This window comes from Neoarius graeffei, chromosome 17, assembly GCF_027579695.1.
Source record: "Neoarius graeffei isolate fNeoGra1 chromosome 17, fNeoGra1.pri, whole genome shotgun sequence".
Classification (NCBI taxonomy): Eukaryota; Metazoa; Chordata; class Actinopteri; order Siluriformes; family Ariidae; genus Neoarius; species Neoarius graeffei.
The window spans coordinates 38,184,203-38,206,299 of NC_083585.1; the positions used below are offsets into that span (position 1 = coordinate 38,184,203).

Genomic DNA, 22,097 nt, shown 5'->3' on the forward strand with positions numbered 1-22,097 from the left:
AGCCTTACACGCTAACAAAGAAGGATTTTTCCTACGAGCTGGAAAATAATCCATCCGTTGAGTTCAGACATCTACAGCTTTTTATATGAGGCTGGGTTAAAGAGCTGCAGATCAGGATACAAGAAGCGTCATTTTCGCCCTAGTAAGTATTGGCTTTGCTCAGGGAAGTAAGAATTTTTGGGCTTTGTACGCATCTTTGCGATGGTTGCTAGGACGCTACAAGTTTTAGTATCGAGTGTAAAACCACAGCCGCTCGACTGTCAATCCTCCCTGCTCTTCTCTTCCAGGTAAATCATTCACAAAAGATCCACAGAAACCCCTTTAAAGACCTGGGGGTTACACGTATTATACACGCATTAGTTTACAATATGGCAACCACGATCAAACAGTAAACAAAAACGTATCCGAGGACTTGAGTCTCCTGAACTTCAAAACGCCACGAAATAACGGAAAAGGGCGAGAAAAGTGATTCGCAAATCCAAACTAAATAAATTGGAGGAATTTACAAAACTTTCACAAAGTGATCACTGCAAATGCGAGCGCTTTTCAACTCCGTTCCCTTCCATCACAGTGAAAGGCTCAAGAGCCACCTGTGTCATCTTTTGGTATAATCCTTTGCTCTTTCACCTTTAATCCCTTCACGAGGAACCCGGAAGAAACTTTTCGGTTTCACAGTTTATTAGAGTCAAACAGCACAAAACAACGCAAGTGTAAGACATTTTAACAACTCGTAAGGCACCCTAGCGATTAGCCTGGGAAATCCCATGCTGCTTTGCACAATCGTTCCGATCTGAAAAGACAGCATGGAAACTATGGGCTAAAGGCTCGCCTGAGTTAGGGAGCCAATCAGAGAGTGGGGAGGGGTGGAAAGACGGTGACGCGTACTACTCGACAAACGGAAGCTTGTAGTTTATTTGGGACTGTTTACGGATCACATTTAACATGGCGGCGAGCAATACGAACCAAACTTTCGATCAAGCTTTAGACACTGTTCTGAATAGTTTAGAGCGAAAGTTTGTTTTAAAAAAACAGCAGCATTTGGTGTTTCAGTCTTTCTTCGCCGCTCTAACTACGTCACCGAGTACAACTGCCATGATTGGCCATGGGCTATGTATACGCCAAATGATAGACATTCGCAACGTCCAATAAACGGCCGTTGACAATCGTAAACCACACCTCCCCTACGAGAAATTCAACAGGCAGATTCCAGACCATACTTCACTTGTGATATGGTCTGGTGTTAACCAGACTACCCTAGCGATAGTAACGCTTTGTGAACACTGAACTTAGCTGACCACCACTGCATATCTAATGAGGCAGCTGTGACACCAAATGCAACCCAGCAACTGCACCCAAATAAAAATTAGCTTCAACTTGAGAGGGGATTCACGGCCCACTCTGACGCTTCGCAGCCCAGTGGTTGAGAAACACTATTAGAACAAGCACAATGATGTCATCGTTTCATCTGAGCTAAAGCTAGAATGGCTGTCCACGCTGCAGTGAGAAAAAAAAAATCAAAACCCTCAGGTTTGAGAATTGTACATCACTGTGGGATAAAAGAAGTGAGTAAACTTCCCCATATGACACACTGCTCTGTCACTCTCACAGATGAGGTCAGAACACAAGAGTGCTCGAGGGTAGTTGGTGCACAAGTGTAATCCTCAGCCTCATGTCCAGGTGACGTAAGCAGCCGGGTGCGGCCTCAATGTCCAAATCTGCTCTGTAGGGGGACGAGGCCAGAGTGAGAACACGACTTCTTATTAGGGCTGGAGGAACATGAGAGAAGAGCGGGAGCACTGACAGCCAGGCTCATGTGCTATGCCTCTGAGTCAGCTGCAATTATTTCAAGTGGTGATGACATGAGCTGTCTCCCGACCCCTGTTTGGTCACACACACAGGTTTTCATTTGCAATGTCACAACACTCAACAACACCCACACAACCCTACAATTCCACAATGATGAGGACATTACAGGTCAGCAAGTAAACGGGGACACACACACACAGAGAATAGTTAATAGTGTGCAGGTGTTACAAAGCCAGAGCAACAAACATTCAGCTGGACGTCATGTGGGCCTACAGGTTATCTTTGTGTAAAGCTGAGGGGAAAAAAGAAAGAAAGGAGGGGGGAAAAAAAAAAAATTGTTAACAGACCCGAGCTACGACTTCAAAAGGAGGCTCATGACGAAGAAGGCTGCCAGCTCTTCCCCACCTAGCCTGGCACTGCTGGCCTGCAATAAGGCAAAGACTAAACAAAGAAGAAAAGGTTATTTTCCCCTTCTATTGGCAACTAAACTCCAAACAAAAGATTAAGTTATATTACAAAGTACAGTCTCCTGGGAAAATCTAGCCTTTGTTCCATTTCATAATTTAAAATTCATTATTTTAACCAATGAATCAACTTTTTTCCCCCCCTCTTTTCTCTGTACAGTGTAAAACATACTTCAACAACCTGGTACACATCACTACCAGGCTTGTAGTACTCGAACTCGAGTCCGATTCGTGCCCTAATTTTAAGGACTCGTGACTTTACTTGGACTTGAGCACTGATGACTCCGACTCGTGCATTAACTGCATTAGGACTCGTAAACTGGAGACGAGGACTCAGATTTTTTATTTTTTGTAACGTGCCATAATTTGGCACAAGATATTTATATCTACATTAAAGGTGGGGTATGAGATTTTTTTCAGGAGTATTTTTTACCATATTGCTTGAAAAGCTCCTCACACCCATGTTGCAAGCAGTACAATAGAAGGTTTGACCCAAAAACGAAATATTTTAATCCAGTCTACAGTGTAAAACAAAGGAAAAACGCCATCCAATCATATCGAGGTACCACCTCAAAATGATTGGATACTGACACGTCAATCAGACTGAAGCCCGCGAGCAGCCCGTCCCTTCTGTGTGTGTGAGAGAGCGAGCAGAGTGTCACACAGAGCGCAGGATTTTCTCAGTGCGCTCCCTCCAAACAACAGGGATTTACACGAAAACGGAAGGAGATATTCACAAAATTCTTTCACAGTGAGTGCCATAAGGATCTTCTGAACACACTGATATAATTTTTTTGTCTGTAGTGTAAAAAAATGAGGTCACTAGAGCGAGTTAAAAACGAGTGACTTTTCTGCCAAGTTTATAATGGCAGTCTATGTGGCTGAGCGCCTGTCCTCTCTTCTCATTCAAAAACTGCAAGTCCTATCGTGTAGGTAGACACATTGTGTGAATCAGGACAAGTGTGGCTACTACTTTTGAGAAAATTGTGTGTGGAGTGAAAATTGGGGCTGAAAACACAGTTTAAATGAGAAAGTTTGAGCTATTTTTCCAAGCTCTCTACACTCTGCTCCACTGGTGTGTAACGCAATAGACACCCATTATAAAGGCTGATTTTCTCAGGCTTTATAAGGGGGAGGAGGGGTGGAGACGCGGGGGGTGGGAGCATGGCGAGGGCGGGCGTGTTTCTTTTCAAAATATGGCTTGCGGGAACCGTTATTCCAAAATCTCATACCCCACCTTTAATTTTTGTACTAATTTCGCACAAGTGTGTCACACCTGCACGCCTTGGCTCGTGCATCAGATAGACTCTCGGGCACGCTCTGGACAGCGCACGCGCCATAAACGACTTGCACCTGCACAGGATTAAAGGTCATAGGCAACGGTTTTCAATTTATGCACATTTCAAACTTTATATGTTAAAAAAAAAAAAAAAACTCTGAAAATAAAAAAGTTAGCACGGATTGCGGCGAATTTCTGTGCGGCAATTTTCGTGACCATTCGGTGCGTGACGTCATTCAAGACAGACAAACCGCTGGAGTCCACTTCCGTGTACATGCACTGCCGTTCGGCTTGAGCGCAGACGTGCGTTCAGGAATTAACAAAGAAAAACCCATGCCTTATTGTTGTGCAGTGAACTGTAACAACGGGACCGGTTCAGGAAGAAGTTTTTACCTTTTTCCGAGAGAGGAGAAGAGGCAGGGCGAGAGGGTTGCCTTTTTCCCCCAAAAGAGGAGAAGAGGCGGAGAGAGTGGATTGTGCGCATGAAACAAAATCAAGCAGTCAAAGAAGAAATGGAGCAGCAGCATTCAAGCAAAAAGGAGAAGATTGGAGGTGAACATTTTTACTTTTGCTTGCAATTGACAAGTCAAGAATCCTGAGGGATCCTGTACAATCATTGTGGAAATGAGAAAGGGATATTTCCTCACTTAGAGTCGTCTATAAATAGTATAATGCCGTGGATTGCAGGCTAACGTGGCCTACCGGCGCACTGTCCAGTAACCATTGCCTATATCCACTAGGGAGGGCGGTTTAATTATTCTTCAAAAGGGCTCTTATTTAGTATTACGACAAAAGTAAGAGTTTATCATAACTACCAGGATAAATTGTTTGACCACGAGTCTTGCTGAGGTCCGGGGTCACCGCGATCAGAGTCGGCCGAGTCGCTGTCCGATTCCGAGGCTGTACGGTCAAACCAGTGAGCCACATTCACCGATTGCTTCGCAACGGCCATCGGTTCATACATATATGGCTTCACCTCTCACTATTCAATTTGGAGAGTTCCTACTTCAAAATCGCTATCAGACATTTTACACCACCTCTCACAACCAAAGTCTGTACACGTGTGCTCGGTTCGCATGTAAACACAGAACTGCTCCCGGTCTGTTTGGCTTGAATGACATCACGACAACTGCCCCCTGGTGGTGAAAGTGTGCATAAGTGAAATGTAAACAAACCTTCAGAAATTGAGCAAAACAGTATATTTTAACCATTTTATTCAATTTTAGGGTGCAAATTAGACACCAGGAGGATTGATTTCACTTTCTGGGTCGTTCTTCTAGACAATAAAGTTGATATCCTACGTTTCACCTCCGACTACTGCCTATGACCTTTAAGGCGCAATCAGTGCGCCTATATAAAAACTGTGAAAGCACACTTACTTTGCGAAGTATTGAGTTGTGCTGCTGACACATTACCGAGCACCATTTCCTTGTTTGGTTTCCTGATCCATGATTTCCTGTTTCTTGTCTTTCATTCTGCCGAATCTACGATAGCCTGTTTGTGCCTCGTTTGACCCATTGCCTGTTTCACCATTTTGATTTTGCCTGCCGTTCTGGATTGTTTACCTGTCTTTACTTGTATTAATAAACACACCTTCTGCACTTACATCCGTCTCCCAACCATCTCCGACAGAATACTTAGCACTCCCTGACAAAGAGAGTGCACATTCACCTGTTCATACATTACGTTCAGGAACAAACTCATGTTAATGGCACTAAAACAGCCACCGTCAAATGGTGTGGTTGAAGTTTTGGACTCGACTCAGATCAATAGTGGACTCGACTCAAATTTTTCTTTCATGACTCAGACTTGAACACTGAGGACTTGAGACTAGACTCGGACTCGAGACTAGACTCGGACTCAAGGTTTAGTAACTCAACTACAACACGGATCACTACATAAAGAAACCATGAGTAATGGGCAATGTGGCCAAACTGCATATAATGAGTATATTCTCTCATTCTGTATGTAATATTATATATATATATATATATATATATATATATATATATATATATATATATATATATATAATAAATAAAAAAAATTCTGTGCGTGAAATAGGTCAACCTGATGCTGGCCTTTGACACCGCCCACAAAACGGCAATATAGCTGCACCCTTAAGTTAGCAGGAATACAAAATTTCAAAGCACTGCTTTATGCAACACAGCGTGACAATACAGAGGAGTCAAAATGCATTTGTGCAAAATGTGTAATATTTCTAGCCTATGTTTATTTTTCACTGCAGGTACCCTTTGCGCTGTAAGCTTAAAGATAAAAGGACAAGATGTGCAAAGCCAGCCGCCCCACCTGCTCGTGCTGCGTCACAGGGCAGCGGAACACATTCAGAGAAAAGCCTTACCTACCCTCATCCATGCACATGAGCTCAAACGGTCAGGAGTAACTCGCGGCACTGTGAAACATGGGAAGGATTATATGCAAAATCGCTCCCACCTTTTTGCTCTCTAGACAACTAGTTACAGCTGTCTGCGGCATCATCAGGATTCAAACTTGTGATCTCCCTACAAACAAGCAGAGAAGTTTTCGCCCTTTCTGTGTGCACACGCACTGGGAAATACACCACCCGTATTTTTCCATACGAACTACAACTGTGACAATTTTCTATAGGTTACTTATGAGGAAAATCAATTGTTTTTGATACATTTGGGTACTTTGTGAAATGTGTCGATATAATAAAAAGAAAAATCGCACATTGGCTTCAAGATATGAAGAAGTTTCTCTCTCGTGTTAAACTCGCATTTTTCATCCGAAATACATCGTGGATCGGAGTGACACAATATCGGCTGGCTCCGAGTGGTCTACCGGATATACAGGGTGTTTCAAAAAATTTGATATTATTTGAGATGTAAATATCCCAGAAACTACATAGTCTAGGCAAATGAAACTGAGCAGGCTTAATGTTGAGCAATATAAAAGATTTATTCCTCAAAATTTGAATGAGAAATTTAAAAAGGTGGATTCCATGAACAGTTTCACAAAAAAAAAAATGTTCAATATGCATGCCGCCTGAGACACAGACACATGCAGCCTTCCTCTTTGAACTTTTTGTGCAATGTCCAAATCCGCATTGCAGTTGATGCATTTTTAGAGAATTTTCTCATAAACGCACACTGCACACAGTCTTGCTCAACTGTCCTCTAACACACCCTCCATCGGATCATCACCTTGTCGTGGTATGGGGGCTTGCGTGTCTCTAGGACCCTGAGAGCTATGCTGTAGATTCAATCATATCGGACAGGTCAAGGGGTAGAGACCAGACTAAGATGATCCCTGGTCCTCCAGGTTGGGCATAGGGCGAACAACCCCATCCCGTAATAAACTGTAGAGGATCTTCGGAGCTACAGTGGTCCCCAAAGGTCAAATGCGCAGGCTCACATGGAGTGACACGCCCTGCATTGGCCAACCACTGTCCCACGGGTAAGTCTAGGATGGCAAAAGCTAGGGGAGCACACCCTGAGAGAAAAGCAACGTGTGCGGCGGCGCGTGACAGGCGGTTCTCCAAAAGACTGGAGTTCCGGCAGCCTCCTGCAGCTGTGGAAGAGTGCTGGTCGTCTTGGGCTTGCCCTCGCTACCAGGTCCCACCCTCTCATGGTGAAGTGCTGCTGGGACATGCACACCCCCAACGGCACTCTAAATGTCTCTGCACAGGTCTCCACCTCTGCCTCGGTGAGACCAGCAACCGGAAACAAAGTCTGGCAGCGATAGGGTGTCTGGTGACAGGAGCAGGTTTGAATGCACTGGGAGCTTCTAGTCAGATCCCTGCACACCAGCGGCACAGGGCTATTTATAGTCGCCAGCATGAGTGGCAGCTGCTCTCGGCAGACCCGTGTGACTGAGCAGCCCCATTTAAGAGCCACACAGCTCACCCCAAGTGGGGAGGGGCCTAGAAAAGGTGGCCTAAACATTACCCGCTCAGAGTATCCTGGATAGGCTACTGCACCTATCGGGACATTCCACTCTGCAGTCAAAATAAATGCAAGAAAACTGTCCCTCTTAAACTGGCAACATTCAAACCCTGCTGGACACCAACGACAAAAGACCTCAGCGAAGAACTGCACTCATTGCAGTGGAACTCAACCGCTACAACATTGACATTGCTGCTCTGAGTGAGACAAGGTTCATGGATGAAGGCTCCCTGAAGGACGACACCTACACCTTCTTCTGGAAGGGATACTCTGCAGGAGGACAACACCAGCGTGGTGTAGGACTTGCAATAAAAAAATAACCTCCTACCAAGACTCACTGAAACACCGATTGGCATAAGCGAAAGGCTCATGTCACTCAGGATCCCTCTGGCTTAAAAAAAAAAAACCTATGCTACCCTCCTAAGTGCCTATGCACCAACACTACCATCAGGGGATGACATGAAGGACCGCTTCTATCAAATCACTAGATTAGGCTCTCTATCATGTACCCAAGGAAGACAAGATCCTTTTGCTGGGCGATTTCAATGCTAGAGTGGGGAAAGACAACAAGGTATGGAGTGGTGTCATTGGTGGGCATGACATTGGTCATGTCAATGCAAACGGTCTGCGTTTGTCAAGCCTCTGTGCTGAGCATGGCCTGACCATCACAAACACACACTTCCAGCTCAACAATAAACACAAAACATCCTGGATGCACCCACGCTCCAAACATTGGCACCTGCTGGACTACATCATTGTGAGACGGTCCAAGATAAAAAGACGTCTTACTCACTCATGCAATGAGAAGCACAGAGTGCTGGACAGATCACCGGCTCATCATGACCAGGCTCCTGGTGAAAGTATTCCCTGCTGTCAGTTTCCAGAAGCCAAGAAAGAAGCTAGACTGTATCCAGCTAGAAAAGGCTGAGATCCGGAACAGCCTCCATCTCGCTCTGGCTGAAAACCTGCAAGACGTTGAGCTTCTCCTGAGCACAGATGACTCCATCGATGAGAAGTGGTCTTCTGTGAGCTCTACGAGGCAGCTTCCCAATCCATCAGGTACAAGGGCAGAAAGCAACAGGACCGGTTCAGTGACAAACACTGGCACAATAACCTCCATACTGAAAGGCGTGCACAAAGCACATAGTGTTGTCCTCACAAATCCTACATCAACTGCTCTCTGGCAAAAACGGCAAGAATCCAGGAAAGAGGTGCAGTCAAGATTGTGTGCCCTGCAGGATGAGTGGTGGATATCAAAGGCAAATGAAATACAATCTCATGCTGATAGAAATGATATGCACAACTTTTATGATGCAGTGAAAACGATCTATGGCCCAAGAAACCGCTCCATCTCCCCCCCCCCCCCGAAGTCTGGCAATGGTACCACCCATAAAGGACCAGACCAGAACCTGATCTCAAAAAGGTGGGCAGAGCACTTTCAAGCTCTGCTGAACCAGCCCTCCCCAGCAAATCCCTCAGTTCTGGATGAACTACCTGTCCACCCCACCATCCAAGACCTTGACCATCTACCAACCCTTGAAGAGGTTCATCGTGCAGTAAGGTCGCTAAAGAACAAGACCATACAGCACCTTGCGAGGTAGGCACTGCCTTAACAACATCCCTGCAGAGATCTTCAGACAGGGAGGCTACCTCTGCACCCGTGCACTTTTCCTCTATCGCACACGTATGGAAGACTGAACTGCCCCCCAGCAGTGGAAGGATGCTAACATCATTCCCATATACAAAGGCAAAGGAGACAAGTCCCTCTGTGGCAACAGCTGTGGCCTATCACTCCTGGCCACTGCTGGAAAAGTCCTGGCCAAAGTCATGCTACAGAGGCCGGTGAAAAACATCTCAGAGGAGCTGCTGCCTGAGTCTCAGTGTGGGTTCAGGAGAAAGCAAGAGTACCGTGGACATGGTATTCACAGCACAGCAACTCCAGGAGTAGTGTAGGGAGCAACATCGAGACCTCTTCATAGCCTTCATTGACCTGTCAAAGGCCTTCAATACAGTCAACAGGGAGATCCTATGGAAAATCCTTCTGAAGTTTGGCTGCCCACGAAGGTTTGTTAACATCCTCCAGCAGTTTCAAGAAGGCATGATGGCACGTGTAACCATCGAAGGCCAGGAATTCAAGCCATTCAAGGTGTGCACTGGCATACGTCAGGGGTGCATCCTTGCTCCAGTTCTTTTTAACGATTTTCCTCCCGTGTGTGACACGACTGCTCCTCAAGGACATTGAAAGAGACAGCGGAATTACCTTGGACTTCAGACTTGACAGGAATCTGTTTAAAATCCGAAGGCTCCAAGCAGCCACAAAAACAACATCTGAGCACATCACTGAACTACAGTATGCCAATGATTGTGCAGTCGTGGCCCATACACCAGAAGCACTGCAAGGTCACCCTTGCAGCTGCTGCAAAGGTATATGGCAGGATGGGGCTTTCCATAAACGTGGCCAAGACTGAAGTAATATGCCAGTGGCCCTCTACTCCACTCACCAACCTTCACCGTCTCAGACAAACCACTTACAATAATGGAATCCTTCAAATACCTGGGCAGTTTCCTCCCTGACGACTCCAGCAGACAGAGAGATACAAAACCGGATTAAACATACGTCATCTTCCTTTGGCAGACTCAGAAAAAGGGTCTTCCAAAATAAAGACCTCAAACTCCACAACAAAATATCAGTCTATCTGGCAGTCGTCATCACAACTCTCCTCTACACCTGTGAGGCGTGGACCCTGTACAATCGCCACCTCAAGATGCTTGAGGCTTTCAATATCAGATATCTCCAAATGCATCCTGGAGTGACCAAGTGCCCCATACTGAAATCCTCCGCAAGACCAACTGCGTCAGTATGGAAGCCATCATCACCCAGCACCAACTTCGCTGGCTCGTTCACGTCATCAGGATGCCGAAGGAATGCCTACGTCGCAAGGTGCTGTATGGCCAGCTACATGTTGGCTGCTGCCTGGCAGGGGGCCAGAAAAACTGTTAAAGACCAACTGAAGACGACTATGAAAAAGTGTGGTTTGAACCCAAGCCAGCTGGAGGACATTGCCACCCAACACGCCATCTGGCGGCAGCTCTGTCAGCAAGGGGTGCAGAAGCTCTAGGAGGACCGAGGAGACTGACGGACCAGGAGACGCTTGAAGAGACATGAAGCCAGTTCCACACCCATACTCCCAGTCAGTACCCTTAACTGTTCTGTCTGCGGCAGGCAGCGTGGCTCACGGATTGGACTTTATAGTCACATGAGAACTCACAAGTAGCAGAGGCAGGATTGTCATCATCGGATATGACGGACATCCTTAAGCAAGCAAGTCTAACATAGACACACCTTTTCTTTTCCAGTGAATGGCACTTCTATAGCTAAAAAGATAAAAACATTAACTTTTGACCCGTTTCTACACATGCTATTAAAATTTGAGGTCAATCAAACGAGAATTGGCAAAGTTATTAGATTGTGAAATGATAAATTTTTTGAAACACTCTGTATTCCATTCATCATGCCTAGCTGAACAGAATGAAATAAAAAGCCAGCCAATATTATTATACACACAAATCAATGGAACAATTCTAGATTTTACAAAAAGTTTAAACTCTCGAAGCTTCTGTATTTAATGAAGCAAACCTGGTGGCCACGTTCGTTTACAAATTGTCACAGTCACTCGCTAGCATGGAAGTTTTACATGCAACACATATCTTATGGTATTTTCAATTTCACTGCGACAGTTTACTGCGGGGGCCACCGACAAACAAAGAAACGCTTCTGCGCATGCATAGCAGAAAACACTCTCACTGAATATTCGCATCAGCCCTGAAGTGTGACATGTTACCTTGACAACCATGCAATGTCGAACCATATTCAACGCTCATTCTCCATCGGGTAGAGTGATGTGCTAACATCACATGGTGCAAGTGATATGCTAACAATATGACATGCTATCAAACCAAATGAGTGAAACCCGCTGAAAGGGAATAGAACACGTCAGAGGTGGACAGTAACTAAGTACACTGAGTATCTGTACTTTGAGTTTTTTTTTTTTTAAGCTTATGACTAACTTGACTACATTTGAAAGTCAAATATCGTACTTTTTACTCCACTACACTCCTATCAAGGTTCTCGTTACTGTGAAGTGGCTTTGAAAGTGGAGGTCTTGGTTTTCTTTTCTAAAATGTGACTTTTTTTTCGCAGGTGACCCTGACCGCCAATCAGTAATCACTAGGGTCACATCCATAGACTGAATCAAATCAATTCATTGATTTCTCCGCAGCATTATTTGAACATGATTAGTTGATGGCAGAATGGAAAGAGGCGGTTCTTCTGGAGAATGCACGCACCCATGGCTTTACCTGGAACCCATGTTTGAGTTTTCTGAAAGGATTAAAGATCCGTTTCGTTTTAAATGCTTGCCGAAAACAAACCACAATCATACCCTACAAAAACTCGTGTCCAACCTGCAGAAGCATATTGAGGTATATAAACATTTTATTCCAAGAGAAAGCTTGCAACGAAAGTTGTCTCTGCTTTTAGAGCTAGCAATAACGTTGCAAACGTAGCTATGCAGTCTGGTTAGTCAAATGACTTTCTGTGGATTTGCCCACTAAGTTGCCATCGCCTTGTCCATGGCTAACATTAACACATAGCTAGTTAACTTGGACACTGTTAGTTAGCATGTAAAAACAAAGTTACACTAAAATAACTTATCTGAAGTCCTTTCAGAAATGTTTTCGCATAATCTTGCCAAATAAACAATGTAGAAATCTTTCTTTTCTAGTAACGTTGCATTGACAGAAAATGTACTTTTAAGACTCCAGTATTTTTAAAAGCAAGTACTTCAGTACATAAGTTAAAGTAAAAATTTGACTGGACAACTTTCACTTGTATCAGAGTAACATTTGACCAGTAGGATCTGTACTTTGACTTAAGTAATGAAGTTGGGTACTTTGTTCACCTCTGGAACACGTTTTTATTCCATCGAAAAAGTGACCTGCATGTATAACAATTCCAGATATTTCACTCTGATGACGTCACTCCCAGCGTTTTCCCACTGACTAGATGCGCGCTTTCAAAAAAATGGCAAACCGGCTCAAAATTAATTTTTGATTAACTTTTTTTTTTTAATGCACGTTAATAAAGAGTATTACACAGTGGCACAAAGATATGAAGTTTATCTTCTCATGTTGAAAAATATATCACTCGTTCACTTGTGAAATATCTATTCAACACTCGAAGATAAACTTCCCATCTGTTTCATTCATTCAATTCATACCAGACTGTACACAAGCTTAAATATATTATATTTAAGGATATTGGGGGGGCACAAAGCTTCCAAATTAGGTCACACAACTACAAACAAATCTTAAGGTCGCTGTAATCTTAACACTAGTTTTATTTTTTTCGCACATTCCCCAAGCTAAATGATAAACGACATGGCTCTGCTCCAGAAAACCTTGATTTGAATTTGCATACTCAATCTTTCATACCCTCATACAAAAGTCATGGCTGGTTATTTGTCCATCATCATGTGTAGCTCATTTTAGAAGAAGGGATTTCATCATCGTCAACACACCTCTTCAACATAACCTTGCCAGAAGGTTATTTACCACAGCTCAACGGGAGAGAGAAAGAAAGAAAAAAAAAACCAACACGCACCATTTGCAGGACCTTTGCCTGATCTTGAATATTTGCATTGTATAGTGTGATGGAGTCGGAGAAAAATCTCCGTGCACTATAAAGGACTTTCCCAGGTTTCTGTGATGTGTTGATGCCTTTCCTTGGAACAACATGATTAAGGGTGAGCCCTGTACTTAAAATGCCATTCTCTAGACAACAGGAAAAAACAAAACGCAGGGACAAACTCTAGCTAGACATGACAACCATTTCACTGAATGTTATCAAATCAGACACACAACTTCCTTCATAATTTTACCAGAAATTACATGACTATATTTAAAAAAAAAAACCACTAAGGCTATGTGGGTGGGGAAACAGAAAATAGTACAGCAAGAATGAAATGGCGATGACCCATGAACATCTGCTCATCAAGTGACAAGATAAGGATGGTAAGAAAGTCCCTTGTGGAGATGCAAAATACTTTAACAAAAATAAATCTTTAAAAAAAAGTGCACAAATGAATGTCAAATGGAAAGACGCATTGTAAACGTATAACGCGATGAACGTACTTACACATTTGAATTTCAGAAAAAACAGCGGTATACACAAAAGCTAAAAATGTTAAGTGCAATGTTAGCAATCTCACCAACCAGCTTCACAGTATAGCCTGAATTTAAAAATTTCAAGTGATGTGGTCGAGCTCTCCTGACGGGTGCAAAATATTTTTCCTGTTCACATTCGTCACAAGAAATGTAGCTTAGATTTCACTGGTTTGAAATTACTAAATCACAACATGACCATGTTCGACAAAATGGACACTGGCAAAAAAAAAAAAAAAGATCCTGAACAGCTTTCTTAACTTTATTATTAGGTTTTCAGTTTCAGTGATTAAACCCTCAACGCTTTTCAGTTTCTCAGTACACAGTTTCAGTAGCTTTTTTGATCTGGACATCTGGATGAACTTTAGTTCCATGTCACAGCAAGGCACACAAAAGGTGTATACAAACTGAATCGAAACTGTCAAACTCAGAAACTGAAGAGAAACCACATTGCACAGTTAAAGGTCCCTTACAATACGCCTGATTCAACGCATGCTGGAGTTAATTACAAACCCAACGCAGAAAAACGGGAGACGGTACACTGAAGTCGAAATTACAACTGAAGAGCTTTGCAAATAAGTCTTTGAATTGTATTGCACTCAAAACACCACATTATTTGATGTTTTACCTCAGGATTTTTTTCAATTCTGATTCTTGCAACACGGGGCGGCACGGTGGTGTAGTGGTTAGCGCTGTCGCCTCACAGCAAGAAGGTCCGGGTTTGAGCCCCGGGGCCAGCGAGGGCCTTTCTGTGTGGAGTTTGCATGTTCTCCCCGTGTCCGCATGGGTTTCCTCCGAGTGCTCCGGTTTCCCCCACAGTCCAAAGACATGCAGGTTAGGTTAACTGGTGACTCTAAATTGAGCGTAGGTGTGAATGTGAGTGTGAATGGTTGTCTGTGTCTATGTGTCAGCCCTGTGATGACCTGCCGACTTGTCCAGGGTGTACCCCGCCTTTCGCCCGTAGTCAGCTGGGATAGGCTCCAGCTTGCCTGCGACCATGTAGAACAGGATAAAGCGGCTAGAGAAGATGAGATGAGATTCTTGCAACACATTCAAAAAAAAAAAAAAATAGTTGGGACAGTAAAGCATTTACTACTTTATAATGTTGCCATTCCTTTTCCTAACACTTAAAGTGCATATCACGGGTAAATTCAGGAGCAAGATCAATGTAATTCTATTTTATATTAAACTTTGGTCAAATATCTGTAACATTCTGCATTCTCTGCAATTTTTTTTTACCTTGCGCAATACCAGAAAAATTCAGTTGAAATCGAGCCATTTGAGGCGAATTGGTCCGCCTCTGAAAAAACTTGACATTTGGATTTCCCGGCAAACACTGATTTTGGTGACGTCGCGTGCGGGACGCCTCCCTCTGAATCCTACATCAGCGCTGGTTTGTTTATGAGAAAACGACCTGGTGGTTTTCTGCAAATTTCTTCAACGTTATCACGTCATTATTAAAATGGTTAACAGATGTATCGTAGGAGGGTGTAGCAACACCAATCTTGATGGGATTAGTACTCATCGTTTCCCAAAAGACCAGACAGTGAGAGAAATGGGAGCGCTTGGTCTACACAGCCTGTGCACTGAAACCGTGCAAAGCTCGCGCAGCCTGCTGGCGCTTCCGCAGGTGACGTCACGAATCTGGCTCCAGACTCCCTTGGGATTTTTCCAGACGCGTTTTGTTATTTTATTTTTTTCTGCTGTAGACAGATGGCCTTGTGCAAAATTACCCGTCTGGATGAGTGTGTAAAGGGACATTCTTTCATATAAAATAAATAAATAGGTCCAGAATATGCACTTTAAACAAGTGATGAAGTCTTTCAGGTGTTATTTTGCCCCATTCTTCCTGCAAACAGGTCTAAAGGTGCGCAACAATCCAGGGTCAGTGTCATTTTTCGTGTCAAAATTCTCCACACATTCTCTGTTGGGGACAGACACCCTCTTTTTCCGCAGCCATGCCTTTGTAATGTGTGCAGAATGTGGTTTTGCATTGTCTTGTTGAAATATCCCTGGAAAAGATGTCGTCTTGAACGCAGCCAATGTTGCTCCAAAAATCTAAATATATTTTTCTGCATTAATGCTCCATCACAGAAGTGTAAGTTTCCTTCACTAAGGGCACCAACACAACCCCATACCAGGACAGACCCTGAATTTTGGATTTGTTGCTAGCAACCATCTGAATGGTCATTTTCATCTTTGGTCTAGAGCGCAAAGCATCCACAGCTCAAAAAAAAGACACTTGGAACACTGATTCATCTGACCACAATACACATTTCCACTGTGTGATAGTCCATCCCAGATGTCTCCGAGCCCAGAGAAGTCGACGGCGTTTCTGGACACAGTTAACACCAGGCTTCCTTTCTGCACAGTAAAGTTTTAACTAGTATTTGTAGATGTAACTCCGTATAGTAGCTTGACAAAAGGTCTGCCGAAGTAATTCCGAGCCCATATGGTTATATCAGCTATAGATGAATGACAGTTCTTGATGCAGTGCCATCTGAGGGATCGGAGCTCACGAGTGTTCAGCTTAGGCTTGTGCCCTTACCCTTTATGCACTGAAATTCCTCCAGATTCGTTGAATCGTTTAAATGAGGAGTACCGTAGAAAGTGAAATATCCAAATCCCTTCGTATCTTTCTTTGATTTTAAACATTTCAATAAATTGTCACACATTTGTTGACAAACTAGAGATCCTCGGTCCATCTTTGCTGCTGAAAGATTAGTCCTTTCCTGGATACCAATTTTGCACCAAATCATCATTCTAAATCACCGTTTGATGGCACCCATCTCAAATCACATCATGACCCAATTGTTTCATTACTAGCCAGAAATTGCCCCCATCCCAACTTTTTTGGAAATGTGTTACAGGCCTGAAACACAGGAATGGATGTATATTAACTAAGCATGCACCGATACTCCACTAATATACTCATACTCGTACTTGTCAAACAGTTGCCGATACCATGAACCGATACCAGTGCCGATCCCATGCGCCGATACCAATGTTCCCCGCAGCGCTTTTTGTTCCATTCGAGAGAGAAAAAAAAAAACCTGAAGCATTGTTGAGCTCAGGCTTGAGCATAATATGATAGGCTATACCATGCGCCGATAGTGTTCCGTGAAGCGCCTTTTGCCAGCGTCCGGTCGAGGAAAAAAAGCCTCTCCCAGGAAAAAAATTGTAAATCTCAAGCATTGAGCGTAGGCTAATTTCGTCAGAAGACAAAAAAAAATTGTTCGACAACAACCCATTTTTCCATGACGAAGATGTGTTTGCATAGTCATGAAACAGTGCCGTCACAACATCTTTCCCCAACACTCATTTTAAACATCTCTCCACACTCCACTCCCTTTCGCTGCCATACGCAGATAGGCCTACGCTAAGATCCCCAACGTTGTCCTTTTTTAATGTTGGCTATTCGCCTAGGTAAGGGTTTTGTAGGACAGGCTACTCACTAACAAACAAATGAAAATCGGATTTTTGTATAGGTGAATCCAACCGGCAGAGTTTTTAAGTACGAGTCCAACCGGGAGAGTTTAAGAGTGAAGAGTGAGAGAGAGAGCTTTAAGAAATGGCTGATTGAGTTTTCCAACTTGTTTCAGTTGAGGGCAACGCTAAGACCAAGGAAATTGACGTCCCATCTACAGGTATGGAGCTCCACGAGCACGGGACGCCATGTTGCGAATGGACAGCAACAGCGTCTGCCTAACAAGTTCTGCGACTGAACAAGAGCGTGCTCGAGGCATTCAACTCTCCTGCAGCACACAGCAGGATGTGCGCACATGCACATGAGAGGAGGGAGTGGGGCATATTTTAGTCTGCATTACTGGCGATGGAAATTAAATAATACATCGTCGCCGGCCGCCACTGTTATCTTGTGCGCTCTCTGTGATGTTGCGATGGTCACTGCTCCTCCCTTTCACGCCCTTGTCTTGTTGCTAAATGTAATTGGAGTAGTTTAAGCGCACCACCAGAACAACCCTTAAGTCAACCAAGACCGCAATGTTGCGGAAGGCCGATGATAGAGGGGGTAAGTGACCAGCGGAGTGAAATGATCACATTGCATCCTCCCTTCATCAACAATCGGTCTTACATGTTGCAAGAGTGCAAGTCTTTCTTGACTTCGAAAGTTGGACATTGTAATCTAATCCAAATAAATAGCAGCCTTTTTCAGAAATTGCAGCAGCTAAATATTTAATTCTTTGTGTAGGCTATTTGCAATGAGTGTAGTTTTCTGGGAGTGAATGTTGCGCGACAATCGAGAGAGGTTGCACACGGAAGCGCAGATAGCCTTGTAGTCCACTGCCAGCAGACAGCGCCTCTTCATTTCACGGTAGCGCTTCTTTTGCAACATTGTTATGTAGGCCTAGTGCAGCAGCGCTTAGGTTTTGCAACATTATTGTAACAATGTTGCAAAAGATAAGCGCTACCGTGAAGAGGCGCTGTCTGGCTGTGTGACGTGGACTCAAGGCTACTCTGCGCTTCTGGAGCAGCGGAGATTGTCAATGTGAACCCGTGTGCATGATCACTCCAGTTAGAAAACAACATTCACGGGAAATAGATAAAGTAGGCCTATTAAATATTCAAATGCTGCAATTTTTGAAAAATTATATTTTAATAACATCAACAGTATCGGTATCGGTAGTACTCGGTATCGGCAAGTACTGAAATGATAGTACTCATACTCGTATCGGTTTTCACAAAATGTGGTATCGGTGCATCTCTAATATTAACAAATGAAGTGAAACTGATTAATAAAGCATGAACTCTTAATACAAGTTCAAGATGATGTAGAAATCACTTTTTTTTTTTTTATTTGAATTTTCCATCCCATCCCAACTTTTTCCTGATGTGTCTGTATAAATTACTACATATAAAATTAAAAATTTAGTTTCACGGTTTGATTGATTCGAGCAGCCCAACACACCACGAGTGTCTGGCATTTTAACGACTAGCAAGGTGCCCCAGTGACAGTAACACTTTGTGAACAGTGAGCTTAGCTGACCACCACTTCATGTCTTGCATATCTAGGAGATGGCTGTGATGTCGGATGCAGCCCAGCAACTGCTAAAGCTAGCGAGCTAGTCACAAAAGAATGGTAGAGAAAAGGCAGCCAAAACTTCCAGTTGCACCCAACGTTATACTGACGACAGCTTTCACTGCTCAACAAAGCAAGAAAAGAAAGACTGAAATAGAAAAGGCTATGCTGAAAGAGTTTGTATAAAACAAGAGCCCAAAACCAGAGTGAACACTGGTAAGACTTTTCAATCACGGTGACAACTGAGGGAGTTGAAAAGTCCAGAAAGTGCTGGCATGGTTGCAGAATTTCTGTTGAACAGGTAATTTACCTGTGGGTTTTTTTTTTGGTGGGGAGTATTTATTACTTTCCTGAACTATTTAGCCAGCATATCTAGCTACAAGCTCCATTTTCAATCAGATTTTCCAATATTAAACATGCTAGCTTGACAGCTACGAGTACAAACAATAGCTATGTTCACTGTTTACACTCATTATGAAAATGTTTGGCGTTCTCTTACATGTAAATGACAAGGTAGTTGGATACGACAATGATGCGCTGTGCTACGCTCCTCCCCCCAGTGCCCTCTCTTTCATGGACTCGTCCTCCAGCAGTAGTCAGGCGGTGCGTGTTCAAGTGTTTTGGAAGAGTGCATTTGGAGGGAGACCTGAGGGGAGGGGTGGGATTATTCAGTTGGATTTTTTTTTTTTTAATCTAGGTTACTCTTGCTGGTTTTTCCAACATCGCCGATCCTAGCTTTAAGATAAGACACATTCCATCATCATCGGATATGGGCTAAGATTTGCTCAGGGTACCATTATATATAAATGGATAATTTTAATTCAAGTAATGTGACACACAAGCATATTTTTTCATTATATACATATATGGTTACATTATGCATATTTCCAGAAGCGGCGAGTTGCAGAAAGCTGTAGTTTGTTTTACTTCAGATCTGAAAAGTCTCTTTCTGACCCACTAAGGCATGCATTTTCATGTCATATTTGGCCAAGTGATAATTTGCTGTAAATTTTAAAGCCACTATATTACAGAAGTCACTGATGTTTATGAAATATGGGATTTAGTATGCAGATGTATTATTAATTATTATTTTTACAGGTGTTGCTAGTTGAACCAATCATGAAAACCTCATCTGTATATTTATAACCCAAATGTCACTTTTTTTTGAAATTGTAGCTTTTCAAAATGAAGCAGTAAACTAAAATTTAGCAGCATTTCAGCAAAATGTTTCATTTATGAGGAAGTGCATTAAAAACAATGGAATGCAAGTTCTCCCGACAGCGTTCGTCTCTTGATGTACAAAAAGTACATAAATGCAGCAAAACAATATTTCCGTAACATGTCACGTGCATCCACTTTTTGTTCCTGATTTTTTTTAATTTTGGATTTACTGCATTAATATTTGTACTTAAGGACAACTAAATACAGTAGGCAGAAGTTTATTACTAATATTGTAATGGTGGTGACGTATTTGACATGTGTAATGGAATAAATCACCCATCGTCACGGCCGTCCACCAATTTTTATAATTTTCTTTCAATGTCCTTTATAGCTCAGTTGAAGATTTTCAAATAATTAGTCAAATACAGTGCCTGTTCATAAAAAAGTCAACAGTATTCTCAAACTATGGATTACATGTATTATGCAAATAGAATATTGAATTTGCTTTCTGCCAGTTTATAGTCATGGTGTTATTGTAGGTAAAAATTCAATAGAACAATACCTAAAGGAATTTTGTGTTAATAGTAAATTATAAAATGATATATCTAATATATTTCATCATTTCCATGCATGAACGAGAAAGTGTGTGGTACTTTTACTATCTGATGATTTCGTCAATTAATCTAGCACGTCCATCCACTAATTTTAGGCCAATTAAAATATCTGTGTAAGGAAAAATATGCCAGTCATTGATAACTAGAACACCACTGGTATACCATTTCTTATTATCTCTAATAGATATTTTTGTTACAGAAATGTGAAATTATGGGAAAAATAGAGGAGAAATGATGTAAAGCAGCTGAAAAGAAAAGGTGGGGAATGAAAATAAAAACTGCCAACAATATCAAAAGTATTAAAAGAAAAGAGAGCAAGGTAACAAAAAGAACGTCAAAAGCAACTTACGAAATCACACTTGGAGCAACGGCGAGAAAAAGACAGAATGCGGCAACAAAAGCTGAGAAACAACTAACATAACGAACGTGAAAAAAATCTTTCCAATAATATTAAAGTCTTCAAACCAATATAGATGGCTCCCCTAAATAAAGTTTTATTATTATCCAATGATATAATATAGCACAGAGCTCAATTTCATTCTAAATATAATGTAAGCACCTTAATATAAAATGCACAGGTTTTTTTGTTGCAGTCTTTTTGAACTGGATGTTTGTGCTGATTTCTTCGATGAATTTATTGAATAAAGTCTTTTCTACAGATATGATTGCATTCCAGTGTAAATGTTCTAGCTATTTCTCACATTGCTATACGTCTTTCACATGCATACTGCAATTTATACTAATTCCATTTAAGTACATCTCGATTTTGTCACATCTGTCCACCAACACAATCTAGATCATGTGTGCTAAAATCATTGACATACGTATTTTCTGAAATGTCGAGCTCATGCTGTCTTGAAATGTATTTAGGAGAACATTAAAGGAACAGTCCACCGTACTTCCATAATGAAATATGCTCTTATCTGAATTGAGACGAGCTGCTCCGTACCTCTCCGAGCTTTGCGCGACCTCCCAGTCAGTCAGACGCAGTCAGACGCGCTGTCACTCCTGTTAGCAATGTAGCTAGGCTCAGTATGGCCAATGGTATTTTTTGGGGCTGTAGTTAGATGCGACCAAACTCTTCCGCGTTTTTCCTGTTTATATGACCAGTGATATGAAACGAGTTCAGTTACACAAATTGAAACGTAGTGATTTTCTATGCTATGGAAAGTCCGCACTATAATGACAGGCGTACTAACACCTTCGGCAGCGCGTTGATATCTGAGCTCCGTATCAATGCGCTGCCGAAGCGCGCAGAAGGTGTTAGTACGCCTGTCATTATAGTGCGGACTTTCCATAGCATAGAAAATCACTACGTTTCAATTTGTGTAACTGAACTCGTTTCATATCACTGGTCATATAAACAGGAAAAATGCGGAAGAGTTTGGTCGCATCTAACTACAGCCCCAAAAAATACCATTGGCCATACTGAGCCTAGCTACATTGCTAACAGGAGTGACAGCGCGTCTGACTGCGTCTGACTGACTGGGAGGTCGCGCAAAGCTCGGACAGGTACGGAGCAGCTCGTTTCAATTCAGATAAGAGCATATTTCATTATGGAAGTACGGTGGACTGTTCCTTTAAACA

At 42.6% G+C, this 22,097-nt stretch overlaps 1 protein-coding gene across 1 annotated transcript in view; it reads right to left on the bottom strand.

Moving 5' to 3' along the window:
• fndc3a (fibronectin type III domain containing 3A) overlaps positions 1-19,363 on the bottom strand; it is a 222,948-nt gene extending 203,585 nt beyond the window's left edge. The window contains 1 exon segment of the mRNA XM_060944161.1: positions 19,235-19,363. Coding sequence (XP_060800144.1) covers positions 19,235-19,236 — 2 coding nt within the window. The 5' untranslated portion in view covers positions 19,237-19,363.
• Between the last annotated feature and the right edge of the window lie 2,734 nt (positions 19,364-22,097).